This window comes from Pholcus phalangioides, unplaced genomic scaffold (genome assembly GCF_987345545.1).
Source record: "Pholcus phalangioides strain wild (caught in Gottingen) unplaced genomic scaffold, Ppha-v1.0 ptg000029l_1, whole genome shotgun sequence".
Lineage (NCBI taxonomy): Eukaryota > Metazoa > Arthropoda > Arachnida > Araneae > Pholcidae > Pholcus > Pholcus phalangioides.
The window spans coordinates 8,867,857-8,885,244 of NW_028301619.1; the positions used below are offsets into that span (position 1 = coordinate 8,867,857).

The 17,388-nt window shown below is 32.6% G+C and overlaps 1 protein-coding gene across 1 annotated transcript in view; it reads left to right on the top strand.

Annotated features, from left to right (window-relative positions):
- Positions 1–1,893: 1,893 nt before the first annotated feature.
- LOC149067657 (glycerophosphocholine cholinephosphodiesterase ENPP6-like) overlaps positions 1,894–17,388 on the top strand; it is a 406,701-nt gene continuing 391,206 nt past the window's right edge. The window contains exon 1 of the mRNA XM_089252525.1: positions 1,894–2,421. Within this exon, the coding sequence (XP_089108651.1) occupies positions 2,172–2,421 (250 nt within the window). The 5' untranslated portion in view covers positions 1,894–2,171. The remainder of the gene's footprint in view (positions 2,422–17,388) is intronic.

Below are 17,388 nucleotides of genomic sequence, written 5' to 3' on the forward strand. Positions count from 1 at the left end.
CAAAATTTATTATCTCCACTATGAACGGTAGTTTTTCGTATTTTTGAAAGCATCAGCTCCTCTCCTCACAAGTACTACTACATGGGAAAGTTATTAATTCTTCCTTGTTTCTAGAAAAACTAGCAATAGTAAGAACGAAAGTAGCGTCGAAATCAGCGAATAACATAAAATATCCGATTAAAAAAACAACAAAAAATAACTATAAGATCCAACTGAAGAAATTACACCTTTTATAAAATATGTTCGGCCTAGTTAAACCTCTCGACGCAACGCTGAACCAGTGTTGCGAACCTCTCGACATATAGCGTTAAACGATTTCGTTACAAAATCGGGCTGCAAGGCTGGTGCCCAGACCGAAAAAGGTATTAAAATAAAAATGACATCATTGTATTTGATTTAACGAGATCTTCCCACTTGATAAATTATAAAAAATTATCACTTTTACCCGCGATTGTGCATAATAATCAAGTGTCGCTGGTAAATTTGATAAATACTTGAAATTTATCGCCTGTATCAGTGATCATGTATAATACCCTGGCGTGAATGGTGAATTTGATAAATATGAAAAAAATTCCAAATGAGTCTAGTATGTATGACGAACATAGTTGGACCCCGATATAATTATAACAAATTTTGCGATCGCACCCCGATATAACGATGCAATACATGTATGAATTACCATGTGTATATAGTATATATCATATAGTACGATTCATCATGTTTACCAACGACGCGACGCTTGGGTATTATGCATAATTGACGGTGAAAGTGATAATGCTTTTAGTACTTATTAAATTAACTAACAACGCAACGATTTTGCTATGCATAATCGCCAGTAAAAGTGATTAATTTAGGGAGATTTATCAAATTTATCAACGACGCTTGGGTGCAATGCATAATCGTCGGTAAAAGTGATTTATTTGGGCAAATTTATCAAACTTACCAGTGTTGGTAACTATATAATATGAATTGATGCTATAAAAAAATATATTCTATTCATTTCATGCATCTATCCACAGAATGGATGTAAACAAATACAGAAATAGGTTAAAAAATAAAGGCCGCGCTCCCTTGAAGCTATTTAATATCGTCCCCCTTTACCAGAAACATGAATGAACAAATTTCTAGAATTTGAAAAACGACTTTTGAATGATTACTCTACCCATTTTACTCTATGGAAGTTGTTCTCCTAAAATGTTTGGTAAAATGTGTTTCAATAGGGGATACACATTCACAATTCTAGCAAAACTTGACAAAATAAGTGATCCAACCAGCTGATAAACCCAAAAATGAAAATTTGCACATTCGTGTCTCTGGCATAAGGGAGAGCGATGTGCTGAACATGCTTGTCATATCTTGGAATTTCTAAACTTGGATCTCGTCGTTTTTTTTAAAATCAGTAATTTTAGAAATCATCAATAGTTTCATTGAATCGACTTGTGCTTTCTCATCTCAAAAAATTTGACAAAAATATCGATTCAAATATTTTTAAATACAGTCACTTATCTGAAACGTTATGTATAGGAACATAATTTAAGACATTTAATCGGTGTTTAGTCATATAAATCAAGTAAAATTATAAATTGTTAATAAAAATTAACTCAACTAAAATTTTTAACTGCGATTAACAAGTTAACCGACCCGGTTAATCGATTAATCAGACTAGCCCTATAAAAAATTACGCGAGTGTAGTTAGAGTGATTGCGGGCTAAAAACGGTGCGAGAGGAGCTAAGGAAAATATCTCGTACGAAATGGAATAATTCTAGCGCGAGTAAAATATTACGTAGAAGGCTGAAAGTTACTAGGAGAGAACCGAGAGAAAAGAGTTCGTTTGTGCGAAGTCCCTTTGGCAAACAGCGGGCGGCACTGTAGTCGGTGGGTGCTTCCTCCTCAAGCGAAAAGATTCCACCAGAGGCAGCAGTCACAACTCAGCCTCAGCCAAAGTCAGCAGCAGCAATAACTTGCTCTTCTCATTCCGCACGCAAAAGCTCATGCCGGCTATTTCAAAAACGACCGGCACCCGATCACGCGTCCTAAACTTTTTCGAACTTAGTGTTACTTTTATCGTAAGAAAAAAAGTCGCTTTTTGAAAACCGTCTCAACTAGTTTTTAATTAGCGCGTTGTTCGACTCGCGACACCCTTACTTTAAAGTGTAGTTAGTCACAAAATATGAAAAGTGTGTGGGGTGCCGTATTTTTTTGTTTGTTGTCATTAGAGCTGCACGTGAACTGCAGCCTCTACCGGACAGGGAATAATAAGCTCTTGCTGATCCTCGTCGATGGATGCCGTTGGGATTATCCCGATCAAGACCCTGAACTCAAAGGATTCAGAAGAATCGCTGAAAACGGGGTAAGAGCTCCTTCAATGACACCGATATTTCCGACGAATTCTTACCCAAACTGGTATACTCTGGTCACTGGTAAGTTTATATCACGTTATAATTTTAATGTTTGTTTAAAAAGAAATTAAAGAGACTCTCGCTATAATCCGGCACATATTAGGCCAGGCAGAGCCGCTCTTAGGGGTGTCGCACCGAGCCCCGCGTTTTGGGAGGCTCCATATTTACGGTAATAATAATTTCTTTCATGAATTGTGAATTTTCATCAGTTCTGGAAGAATCTGCATTTTTATCTGAAAAAAATTATTTTGAAATTCTGCATGTTCATCTGGAAAAAAATATAATTCTGGAATCTACATTTTTTTCTCATCTAGAAATAATCTTTAATAAATTCTGGATTTTCATCAAGTCTGAAATAATTTTTGAATATTCTTATCAATTCTGGAACAGGTTCTTCTTAAGAGCCTCATGCACCCCCCCCGGGCCAAGTGATTTTTCTGAGGCCCTATCAGGCAAATTCTTGAAAATTTCAACCAGATCTCATTTTTGTGGGGCTCCCTTCTTCTCTTGAGGTTCGCGGGTGGGTCCATGTCTAAAGAAGACACTGTTCTCGAATTATTTTTTTCACTTATTCTGAATTTTCATGGGTGCTATAATCATCTCTGTCAATTACTTTGCTTATTTTCTGCTTCAATTCATGGATTCTGAATTTTCATTAGTTCTCAGACAAGTTCTTTCACTAGGCTCTAATTTTAATTGGTGTTGAAATAATTTCTTTCATCAATTAAAAATGGTCTTCAGTTCGAAAATTTCTTTTTTTTCTTTTGCTAATTTACGTTTAATTGTGTGTATGCTTTTTGTATGGATATTTTCAGCACTGTATATTTTGTAGTAATGCATCAATTTTTGAATGCCAATTTCACTCTTTTACAAAATGTATAAAATCGGAGCCAAATGGGCCTCGAAATCATTTTTGCACCCGGCCGCGCGTCTGTTAAGGGTGGCAATGAGAAAACTTGCTTAAAAAACGCCGGATTACTGGACGGGCTCAATTACCGAGAGTCTACTGTATTTCAAAGCAGTAATTGGGAAATTGTGTTAGAAATTTACAAATAGGTGTGCTAACGTGAAAAGGATGCGAGTCCCATATTTTCGTAGAAAAATTTCGTATCGACACCGTTATTTTCAATCGTTATTAACAGAGAGATCTTCATTTTATTTTACGAATTTTAAAATTGAATTTTTTCAACAGTCAATACCCGTTCAGTAAAAATATTATTGAGATAGATTATAAACGGGGTTCAACGTTCCAAAGTAATTGAAAATTTAAATAATTTTTTCTTTTCGTTTATTGGTTTCTTTTTTGTATATAGTTGATCCCATTTTCTTTCAAATTTGAAAACGCGTAGAATGTCATGCGATCACATGCACCATTTTGAATATCTGAAATAAAAGTATACATTATTAACATTTGTTAACATCGGTAATTTATACCGAATCTAAAATACGCAAGAAATACTAAAACCAACGAAGTTTTCAAAAATTGGAATTCTGAATACCTTGGAATTGATAGGATATCGAAATTTTGAATATAGAATGATGATTATACAAGAAATGTATATACTTTTAACTTGAATATTGATTATATACCCAAAAAATTTTGCAAAAAGTTTTTATATTAGTTTCTCTGATTTTCTCTTTGAGAATAGAATATGAAATATACAAAAATACGTAAAAATTTTCGGATTGAGGTGTGATGTCTCTCAGTCATTTTGGGGAAAGTATTACTAGCTGACCTTAGGTTACTGACCAGAACATTCGAGGTAGTTCTGGACAGAGTCGTAGCATGCCTTCCCGAGGCCGACTTTGTTTTGGAGAGCCCCCTGGAAAGGGTTATGCTAAAAAAACGAGGGGTTTGCCCCCCTCTCATTTTTTCAATGATTGGTTTTGGAAGTGATTCACTCTTGCAGATAATTTCAAACAAGAAACTAAAAATTTACAGAAAATAAGAAAAGTAGGTGCACTTCTTTCTCTTTGTGGGGTTCCCCAATTCGGCTTGGGTTCCCTGGGCATGACCCCGGTTGCACCTGCCAAGTTACGGGTCTGGTTCTGGTTCCCTAAGAATGCATTGATACTCAACTTTTTACTTCAGTTCAGGTTAGGTTACAAGTCAATTTAAAATCAAATCTCCAAATACTCTTGTGGAAGTAAACACACTCAATATAATTTTTGTGAGGCAAGAGAACAAAAAATACGAAGTTAGAATTTTTTTGTGTTAAAGTATGTTTTTCTCTTCTTTCCAAACAATTCCAGATTTTTTTTTTTGCAATAAAAACCATAAATTTCTCGAATTTTAAACGGGTTTCTAACACATTATTTGAAATTGTAAAGACACGAGCAACACTGAATTCATAAATTCATTCCTGCCGGCTGGTCAGTCTAGTGGTTAGGGAGCTAGCCTGTCGCTGTGCAAGTCTGGGTTCGGGCATGAATGTCTACTAACACTAACAAATTCGCTGAGCAGATCATACGGATCTCTTGGGAATACGCATTTATAAATAAATTTAAAAAAATGTTAGATCGAGTTTTTTTGTGAAGGAATCGCGTAAGAATATAATTTTCGAGAAATATGTATCTATAGTGCTTGCGGCGAAGAAAACTTTCTTAAATATTGAAAAAAAAGGAAGTAAGAACTTTTTTTCAGTCAAAAGCAACAGAAGAAGAGGAAAGTGAAAACGCGACCAGTCATTCCACTCAATATTTATTTATTTTTATAACTACGTCCCAGGGACAGACACGAAGTAGCAAAAGAACGTCGCCACCTGACAGACGTTACTTGATATTTGTGCAGAGAGAACTCTTTTTTCGCAGATGCCCTTGTCCCATCGAATTATATTGACTTTGAGAGACATTTCAGAGGCAAAAATGATCAAATATTGCTCATGAGTATGAAAATGACAAGTCCGAGAGCGGTCAGGAGAGAACGAACAATTTCTCCCGAGAATCCCGCCCTTTTTTTTCATTCTCTGATGGAATATTTACTTTCGTTTACGTACGAAGTCTACAAATATTAGAGAGTCGTCTGGTGGAACACGATTTTTAGATGCCTTTGAGATGGTTTTTCAGAACGTTCAGGTTCAGAAAGTATTGGCCTCGTAGAAAGAGAAACTGTATTTTTCTATAAATATTTTTGAGTTTCTTCGAGTTTGGTTGAAAGTCATAAACCGTCGATGAGTAAACAACAAACATTCTTTTATATATCGGTGATTATAAAACTATTTTATTTATTTATTGTTGGCCTAGAGGTCTATATTACAAAAGGATGCGGTTGATTTACACATAGATATTTAGTAACATTTAACAAGAAATCAGCGATCGTGGGGGGAGTCAACGATAGTGGAGGGGAGTTTGTTCATTCAACTATGGTATTAGGAACCACAGGAAACTGTTTAAAGCAGTCGGTAGAGGCAAAAATAAGTTTTAATTTTTTGGGGTGGTCAAGTCTATTGGAGACATAGTCAGAATAAAGGTCGTATCGAAGTTTAGATGACCACGAGTAATCTTATACAGCATGGCTAGTTGGGGGATAAGTCGGTGAGTAGCGAGTGGGCGGAGATTAAGTTCGAGTTTAAGATCGGAAACGGAACTAAAAAAGGACCAACAGTCGTGAATAAAGAAAGAGAGCGGATTATTTATTTTGGATAGATTCAAGTTTGCCGATATATTACTAAAAATTTTATTTTATAAAATAATAGCCGTAAATGTTGAAGATATTTATTATTTAACGAAACTTCTGTCTCGTTAAAGGAAGAAGCATTCATTAGAACTAGGACTGAGAATCAATTAATCGGCTTAACAGGTTAATCAAAAATTTTTAATTGATTGGTTAATCTAATTTTATTCAAATATTTTTTGTAACCATATAGTATTAGTATAGTTGCTGTAAAAAATATTTATTCATTCAACACACCTATTCGGCAGATGAAAACAAATATAGGAATATATTAAGAAGTTTAGGCTGTCCGCTTGAAGCAGTTTAATATGCTGAACATAATTTTGTCAAAACCTGTAATTTCTTCACTTGAATTTTGTTTTTTTTTAAATCGCTTATTTTAGGTTAATCACTCATTTCGAAACTACTTTCGATCATACTGTTACTTGTTTTCCTAGAAACTCCTCCCAAATGGTAATTGTGAGGAAAAGACGCTTCCTTTCATAGAGAATACGAAAAACGACTGTTCATAGTGGAAACAATAAATTTTGGTCTTGTCTTCTAAAAATCCCTTCTAACTCAATTTGAAACTAAAATCTTCAGTTTTCGTTGAATGGACTTGTAGAAAAATTTGATCGAAATATATTGATATAAATATTTTTAAATATATGGTCATTCATTTAAAATGTAAGGTGTAAGAACATGACTTGTAAGACATCCGTTTTTTCAAACAAATCAAGTTAATTCATAAAATTTAATTAAAACTGTAATCGAATTTTAATCGGGTTGAGATCGGGTCGGTTAACTCAACTAAAATTTTTAACTGTGATTAACAATTGATCGATTAACCGACCCAATTAATAGATTAATCGAACCAGCCCTTATTAGAAGAGAAAATAAATGTCTTACATGAATGACACTGTGAAAGCCACGGCCAATTTGTTTCGTGGTCAATTTCCTCCATCTGTTGAACATCGATGGTAGTAGATACTATAAAACGTCAATTAAGGCCCTAATCATAATTTCCCCTCGAAAAGAATGAACGCTAATAACATACCACGGAAAGAAAATATTACTGGTGGGGGCGGGGGCTCAGATAACATTCTACAGTATTACTTCGGGTATTACAGTATTTAGTACAGTAATACCCCAAAATCACGAGATAGATGGGGCCGACGATAATCGCGTAAGTCCGGTTACGATTTTGCATACAAATACATGTAAACAGTTAATTGGGACAAAATCTTTTGAAAAAACACCAATTTCCCTTTCTCTTCTTACTCTGGGTGTAACCCCCCCCCCCCCCCATGGTACTTTCCTGTGACTTCATAAAATTTAACTTGCCTCGTGATTGAAATGCCGTTCTTAAAGTATTCCGTAAAATTTGTGCAAAGGAAAGTCGCGTGTTTAACACAATGAATGTTTTAACGACATCTTGGTCCATCGACATAAATAAGTTGCTTGTGTTTGGAGCCAAAAAAAAGGTCAATCGTTGGTCGAAATTAATTGAGAGTTGCGGACAAGGTGCATTGTCATCAGTGAGCATCACATAAATTCAATTTTGTTTTAAAAGACTGTCAATAATGTTGGAGTTCGCGTATAAAATTGTGACTTTCTCTGCAAAAATGGCAGATGCCATGCAAACCTAGGGATTCCATTTCTGAAATAACGGTGAAGAGTTTACATCTTCATTTATAGCTTTTGAAAATCAGTATAATTCCATACTAAAAAATCCCACAAATGTCTGAAAGCTGGCTAAAAATTACTTGAACTTATTCCGTTTATTGTTTCAATTACAGTTTATAATTAAATTGATTCCATGCTAAAAATAAAGGAATTTGACTCTTGTCTACAACAGCGAGTAACTCCCGCTATAAGGAGTTTTTTCAATATTTCTTGTTTTCTTTGTTTGTGCTACTGATGAAGGAACTTCATATAGTTCTGAAACGCGTATAGCCGTGTTCGTTTTGAATTTTGGGTAAACCCAAACGTCGAGTATTTAATCGTATTAAAAATAAAGTGTTTGTGGTCCCTCAGGATCATGTCGATTTCAGAGCCAGCATTACCAGACGCGCGGCCCGTGGATCAGGATTAGGTTGATGAGAGCAAATGAGAGAATATGATTATGGGTCTTTGAGGTTACGAATGTTTATCATTTATTTGTTGCATTATTTTGAAAAAATTCATTATCATTTTTATAGTTGAAACACAGCTACCATGTTTCATTGTTGTGAATTTTTTTCATTCATATTACCACATGTGTGGACATATACTTCACGGGCAGGGCCCGGTAGAGCCGTACCTGTCACACGACCCCGAGGGCGTCTGGTCGATTCAGTCAGATACTAAATACCTAAAGTAACTTACCATGGTTGTTTGCAGTGCATTTGTGGTGTAAAAAAATAAAATAGACCCCATTGCCCGAGCTATCTTGATTCCTGCACGGCGTAGGTGAGTCAAGACGTCAACTGATGCGTATAATGATTCATATAATGAAACAAAAACATTCATAGAGATATAAGACGGCTTTTTCTGAACCAATATATCAAGGAAACAGGTATTTTCTAGATTTTACGTCAAGGTGAACGTGAAAAGTAAAATCATCAGGTATTAGCCGAGACTCGAACCTAGGCCCTCTTGCATATCGGGGAACATTGCTACTATCTACACCACTGGAGATGACTTTTCCTTCCGAGTTCACCTCCCTCGGCGTAAAATCTAGAAAATATGTTTCCATGGAAAAACATTCATAACATTCATGTCTAACACCATCCGGACAAAGCAAAGTTAATGCAGGGCAATACTAAGTTTTCTACCTCTCAGGCACTTGCACCACCTATTCGCTTTTCAATAGGGCTGGAAGGGGGAGTAAGTCAAGGTATTACTGTACCATCAATGTTCAATAGATGTCACGCAAAAACGGGAGAACACCCAAAAATTGAATCCGGGAACTTTTTGTATAGACGATTTATAGAGAAATTTCCGCCTCGTTTGGGAGAGAGCCGTTCACCGGAAAAGCAAATAAATGTCTTACATATGTTTTCGTTTGAAATATAATTCTCAGTTGGCGTAAATTACGTTTTTAGGATTGCAAATAGTGAAAATCTTTTTTTCTCTCATCATTCAGTATTTACCACCGTCTGAAGTTCGTTTATTGGGGAATTGTCGAAACAAACGTAATGAAGGTGTTTGAACAACAGATTAAGATCCCCCTGATTAGTTACAGCTTATTAAGCATATTCTTTTTCGGAACATTTCCTTAACGCAAACGAGGTGAGTGATTCTATTGAGCGATAAAAAAGCGAAAATCTTTTTTGTAGGAAAAACCAGGATAGTTAAGAGAAAAAAAAATTCGAGAGCTATTCAAGATCATAGAATAAAATTTTTTAGGTTAAGAATGAATTTCACTCACTTGATTGCTTTAAGTGAATTTTAATTTTAAGTAATAAAGGTTTTTTTTCCAAATCGATTATTAATTTGTGTCGAAATAATTACGAGGAATAAAATTCACCAGTTAGTCAAACGGCTTCTAATGGTGGATGATATAAATGATAAGTATGATGACAAGTTAGCTATGAAATGGAGAGAAAAGAACTGAGTTTGATTTTAGAAAATACTGTATATATAGTTATTGACAATAAATTAAAAATTTTTTTTTCTATAATACCCATTCACAATGATGATTTTAGTTGAATTACAGGGAATATAATGTTAAGAGAACGTTGCTTATATAATGACTTGTAACAGAATTCACAAGTGTGTACGTTAATGAAAAAAAAAATAAAGTTAATTTTTATTGGGCTCATTGAAAGCCGATTTAAGACACATAGTTTGAATTATCTTTTGAAATCTCTAATAAATTTTGATTATTATTTTGCTTTCATTGGAATTAAGTGTAGCTTTTTGAAGCCTTGGACTTCGTTATTATCAATACAACTGCAACATAAAAACATGGGAAGCAAATATAAAATAAATCCTAATATACAATGTTTGAGGTTATTATTTCGATTGCTATTGTAAAAAGACATCATTACTCACCAACTATTTCTTGAATTTAATTCATTTCTTAGCTTAAAATATTATAAAAATACCACACACGCATCTCAGTGACGATAAAACAACACTATAACGAGAAATGTCTCATTTTAAGCAGTAAAATGAGCAACTTAAGTTTAAGAAAAAAGGCAAGGCAATACACCATGTTTTTTCTGCTGATGTCGTCTGCTCAAAAAGAGTATCAAGGCCCACAGCGTACACATGACGTCACACAGCAGCTCTGAGACCACACACTGAGCCAAGGCGGCAAACTGGAAAGGGATGAAACAGCCCTTACTATATAGCCTCGGTTTCACCCCCGGTGAGTAGAATCAAAGCAGAGTCGTTTGAAAGGCTAACACAAGACTATGATGGAATATTAATTCAATTACTGTTGCCTTTCATTATAGTTATTTTTGTCCTTGTTACTTTTTTAATGTCACAAAAACTTTTCAACAAATTCAACTTTCAAATTTTTAATGAATTTGTTTGCCAAAAGTTATTGAATGATTCAAACATTGCATGAAAAATTTGTATAAATAATGGAATAAATAAAAATAAATGTTCAATAGAAGTATATTTGGACCTAAAACGAGCATTTGACTATGTCGATCTAAATGGCCTAACAGAGAAACTATATTCAGCCGGTATAAGGGGAAATATCTTGGAATGGTTTAAATCTTACTGCTACAGTAGGCGACAAGCTATCATAATAGAAAAAGAAATTAGCGAATTTCAGGAAGTAAAAAAGTAAGTCCCACAGGGGTCGGTTTTGGGGCCGATACTGCTTTTAATTTACATAAATGAATTAAGTAAATTAAATCTCAATAGCAACATTATATCTTTTGCAGATGACACAGTTTCATATGTTGAGGATACAGAAATAGACAGTCTGATTAGAAAAACAGAAAAAGACCTATCAAAAATAAATCACTGGCTAGTTAAACATAAATAAAAAATAAATGCACAAGAAATTAAATTTATGTGCACTAAAACAAGAAATATAAATGATAGTACAGAAATCCACTGCATACCCACTGCCAATCTCAAACGCTAATAGAATGTGTTTGTGAAGAAATATATAGGTAAGGTTTTTAATCATGAATACTTATGAGCGTATTATGAGAACACACGCAATTTAGACAATCTTTATAATAAATTAAGGGAAATTAATAAATGTTCCAATAGATAACAAAAAAGTTCAGTGCCACATATTGACACTGAGACAGAACTACATGTACAGAATTTTTAAATTTATCATCAAAAATTAATAATGGTTAGTAAAAAATGAAAATAAAACCTCGAATGGATATAGAAATATTTATCAAGTATCTAAAACTAATAAAACAACATTTCAAAAAGTTTTTGTTTTACATCGCCCAAAAAATAATGAACTTCATCTACTCTAATAATCACACAAATATTAATAGAAACATAGAATACAATATCTTTAATATGATCAAAAACACAGATATTAATGCAATTATTTGAAATTAATTGTTCTTCAATGCATGTATATATAATATGTAATCTATATAGTAAAATATATCTAATATATAAAAGAGCTGTTGCTGAAGGGGAAAAATCAATAATAAAAATCATATAAGCCTGCTCGAAGGACCTTACCGTCCCTTGGGGCTACATAGTGCATGTAATATACGTATGTATTTTGTGTCGTTGTCTTTGTGTAATTTATGTTTGTATTTGTATATCACATTTTGTATTTGTATCATGCAATTTGTTGTTTGTTTTAATTGTTTTTAATTAAATTATTTGGGAAGTCAGTTCGGGAAATAAAGGATCAAAATAACGCATTTTAAGCTATTTTCTTGTAAAATAAAAATAATTTTTTTGTGAAAAATGCTTTCGTGATGGAGTATAATGGAAGTGATATTTGAAATCAGTGGCCAAAAATAATATATTAGTAGCATTTAATAGATCCCAGACAATTTTCTATAACTTAAAATTTACAGGCTTGTGTAATTTGTAATCGGAACCCACCGGTGGTTTTCGGATGAGGTAAGTAAAATGGTTTTCATAATTGTTGTAATTATGGAATTTTTCATAATTAGATCACTAGTAATGAGCGGGGTTTATTTCGTCTACTAGAAGATCGAGAACTACAACTACTCAAAGGTAATTTAGGTTGGTTTTTTAATAAAAGTAAAAAAAGATTTACAAAAATTGAGAAAATATAAGTGGAATACAGTCAAACTCGGTTATATAATGACATCGAAGATTCCATGAATTTCGTAGTTATAACCGAGATGTCGGTACAAACGAGGTAGCCGTTTACGAGGCCTTTTTTGATGAAAAATGTAGTCAGATGCTATCAAATGCTGTGCAAGAAGATGTTATTTTATTATGATTGGGAGAAACCATATTTGATTGAGAAAAAACGGGAAATTGGGGTCATAAATACGAGATATCGCCAATTATCGTCAAAAATACAATTACCAACTGTCAGAGAAATCACCAAATATGGCAAATGCCTTGTCACCCTTGGCGAGAAATACAGTACTAGAAAATATATGCAGTGATTTAAATTGTATTTCACGGGGGAAGAAATTAACACACGGTAAATAAGTGACATGGATATATTATGACATATATTATAGTCATAATATTAATTTTTACACAATTTATAAATTATGTAAAATACTTTCATCGCTGATTCTATTAAAGATTAATAATTAAAGTAAATTTCGTCCGAAGAAAACTGGGGAAAACGGGACATTTTTGCAATGGAAAAAGTTGGAAAGTGTGAAATTATACGGGAAAATATAGTCCCATATACGGGTCATGTTAATTAGGAGCACGTCATAACCCCAAAAAACTGTTCTAAAAATCACTTTTTCCATCGTTAGGTATCGAAAACGCCATAAAACTACAAAGAATGCGTGGTTATATCCAAGTTCGTGGAATTTTCATCGACGTTTTAAGTAAGGTTCATGAACATTATTCTCTATGGCGGAATGGGGGGGGAATCAGCCCAAACGGCCAATGATTGTCGTTATTACTTAGTTTGACTGTATTATACCAAAACGATGATGAAGTTAAATTGATAGAACAGAACGCACAAAATGTTTGCCGGAACATATTGTATTTCTTCCAAGACAAACTGTTGGATTTAGATTGGAAATATAGTCACAACCCCGAGCAATTAGACTACACAAACAGCGGTGAGTAAAACAAAGCTGTCATCAAAGAATGATTCACGTATAGTTTCGAGTACAAAGTATGTATATATATTTAACTAATATTAACTTATAGTCAGTCTTTTTGCATGAGTATTCCATTAAAGTTAAAATCAATATTAGATGCCAAGATATTTTATTGTGAAATTTTTTCCAACACAAAAGTAATCAAAAATGGAACCATCTGGAAAATGATTACTTATTTATATTTGTGCAAGTCATACACGTACACCAATCACAAATTTTTAATTAACCAATGTTGATCACTGATGATTGTGTATTATCAGCTGAGTAGAATAAACCTTTTTCATTAACGAAAATTATAATTTCACCAGTTATGTCGATGTCATACAAATCATTTGTAAATACTGCGAATAATATTGTCTTGAAATTAAACCGTGGGAAAATAAGGTTTGTTATTTTCAAAGAATACGCGCACGCGCGTACGAAGACATTTTCAAAACTATTATTCAATGCATCTTATTCAGATTAAGGGGTCTCATTCCTTTTAACATGGTGAAAAACTATGCTGTAATAGAAATACCATTAAAAATATTATTTAACCATTCATTTATTTCAAATGTTTTACACATGTTTTCGATTATATGTGCTATCCTATGCTGGTATAAAGTTTTACATATCTCTGATACGTAACTTTTTGTAAATTTAAAAAAAGTGCATTAAAACCAGCTTGCGCGCATGACAAAATACCACGATATCAATGCAATTGAGTAAAAAATGATTAAAAATGTAAAGGATATTGTTCAGTTCATGAAATGAAGCAAAAGCTTGAGATTTCATTGACTAAATCTTATTTAATTTTAAATTAAAAAAATTTCGAAACTTGAAATTTAAATTTTAAAATTTAATTTTAAATAATATTGAGTCAATAAAATCTCACCTTTTGCTTCATTTCATGAAATGAACAGTTTCGAATCAATATTTATTCAATTACATTGATGTCATGATATTTTATCATGTGCACAAGTTATTTTTAACGCATTTTTTTTTTGTTGAAAATTTACAAAAATCTAAGTATGGCTGATTAAAGTAAAATTAAGTATTACTGGCACAGAATAACACATACAATCAAGAACATGCGTAAAAAATTTGAAATAAATCAACGGTTAAATAGTATTTTCATTTATGTTTCCATTAGAGCATAGTTTTTCACCATGTTAAAAGGTATGAGACCCCTTTAGAGAGGTTAGTAAATGTTTTCCAGATTTGATCAAAATCACTTAAGAAAAGGTATATTGAATGAGAGTGGGTATTCCGTATGATATCATCGTTTTTATATCAGCTCATCAATTAAACATATTAATGCCTAACTAAAATATTAGCATAAGAATGAAACGACAAAGTGAAACTAATGAAGTAAGAAAAAGCTCAAACAGAGTCAAATTTTTCTAATTTTCATTGATTAAATGGTCATAATTAAATTAAATCTAATGACTTGATTATGAACTAATGAAGAGGAGGTATTTTTTTTTCTTTTTGCACCTCTCGCAACCCAGTATCTTCAAATGGAAATTTACTGCCGTTTAACCCTTGAAGGGATGAGTTGTGCCGAAATTTTGATAAATCTCTTTTCCACTATTTTTTCCCCATCTTTATTTTAATGATGGCCCTTTCTACATCTTAGTGTAGATACAATCGATCCTTCACGAGAGGGATAGTTAACAGCAGTGAATTTCTTTCTGTTTTACCGTTTGATCATTCAAAATTCATAGAAATGAGCATGAGGAAAGTGATCCGTAGCAACGATGTTGGAAGTCACTGCAATTTAAAAAGAGTATGAGTTGATTGATGTATAGATTTGAGAAAAAATTTGATTGCTAATTTTTACACCAAAAGGAAGGCTCCGTGTGCATTTCCCAGGGGCTCCGCGGCCACTCGAGGATAATAAAATAAATCAGTAAATTTGATAAACAAGAAAAAAGAGGCCTTAAGTGTACCGCCATATAAATAATGTACTAAAAATTGTTCATCGGGTTAAACAGGGCTCCCCCATAGAAATTATACACTGAAAAGGGCTCCGCGAGTCAGAAAAAGTTGAGAACGGCTGCCTTAAACAAACAGATTAAAAGAAAATCTTTAATGATTGTTTAATGTGCAACATATTTAACACAATCCCGTTTATTTAATAAAAATCAATTTCCAATAAATGGTATTCATTATTAGAAAATGTGACTTATGGAACATTCAGTGTTGTATGAAATACATACAGGGGCTGTTACAAATGACGTAAGAGAGAAACATACTTTTAATTACAAAATTTTTCAAATTACGTTCAATTACTTAAAATTTCAAAATTCGTGTGAGGTGTCGTATATATAAAAAAACAAATTAACTTTTTATACAATTCCCGTGCGCTAACATTTCCAATTATTGAAATATAGATATCACTCTGAAAACTCATTTGTGAAAAATTCATATTTTTAAATGCAGTATCTGTGCTATATTAAACATATAAAATCAATAAAATTGCTATGCTTTGGTTGGCAACTTATCACTGTGTTGGAAAGTTTTCATTACCTAAATAGTTGCCATTTTTAGGGGCTGTACACAAATAGAATGAAAGTCAACCATTTTTTTTTTTAATTGGAAAACAGAACACGTTACAAAATACAAAAGAAACACAGATGACAAGACAAAAATGCATAATAAATAAACAAAAATGCATAAAAAATAAACAAAAATGCATAAAAAATAAACAAAAATGCATAAAAAATAAACAAAAATGCATAAAAAATAAACAAAAATGCATAAAAAATAAACAAAAATGGACATACATATACACCCACTTTGTGACCCTCGGGGGCCTGCTTGTCCTTCCAGAAGGCCAAATAATTTGTAATACTAAATTTCTATTTTTCAAGCAACCTTCATTATTGTTCTATTATCATAAACAATAAACAGTAATAATTTATGCATAATGATTGGATTTTTATAACGTCACAAAAATATGTTGAAAAAAAATTGCAAATTAAAACAATAATTATATCTTGTTCATTGTATTATCTCTTCGAATTTTGATTAGTGTTCATGCAAATTGTTGAAAATATAGATATTTATGATAGATATCTCTATGCACAAAAATTAAACACATGTATTGTAAAAGTTAGAAAAAAATATTTTTCAATGTAAATATTTCTATTGTATTAGTGTTTCAAATACAATGCTCTTCGCAAAATCAAAAATATTATAATTCAATCTTTTATTAGTATGATTAGCAGTTTGGTATTTATTTAATATTTTTGGAGCAGTGTAACTAAAACTTTTTTTGTGAATAGAGTTTTATTCGTTTTTGGCACTTGATATTCCATACTTAATCTATTTGAAGATCTGTTTCGATTCTTTATTAACCATTCTTCATTTGCTATAACAAATTTTATTATTCTGTATATATAGTTTTGTCTTATGGATAATGGATGGCACTCAGTTTTGTTTTGGTTAGAGGGATTAGTTTTTATTGTGAATCTGATTTTATTGTATATATTATCTAATTTATTTATGTTAGTATAGTATGCACTTCCCCAACCACAGATTCCATATGTTACAATTGAGTATATTCATGCATAAAATATATCTTTGAAAATTTTTTCATCCATTGCATTTTTAAGTCTATATAATACTTCTGCAAAAGTTCAAATTCTTTCAGTTATTTTTTCACAATGCAAATTCCATTTTAGATCGTCCTCTATTATTATGCTCAGATAATTGTAGTCGAAAACTCTGTTTATTTCTTGGCCGAATTTTCTGTTTATTTATTTTTCTTAATAACAATAAATACCGAATTTTCACTACTTTGAATTAATTTACGTTTCGCAATTTGTGAAACATACCCTCAATGTAGAAAAAGATGTTCTCTCCACTTGTTAATGCATGATTTTTCAGAAGACTGGTTATATTTGGAGATGATGATTTTGGAAGAAAATTCATCGCTGCCACCACTGGGACTCAAACCCCGGCCTCTCGTTTGCTGGACGACTGTTCTACCCCTAAGCTATTGACGTCAATAATTGGCGATAAATGATGAAGACTTCAAAGTCAAATATCTCCATTAATATTGTATTTAAAAATATACAGTTGTTTGGAAAT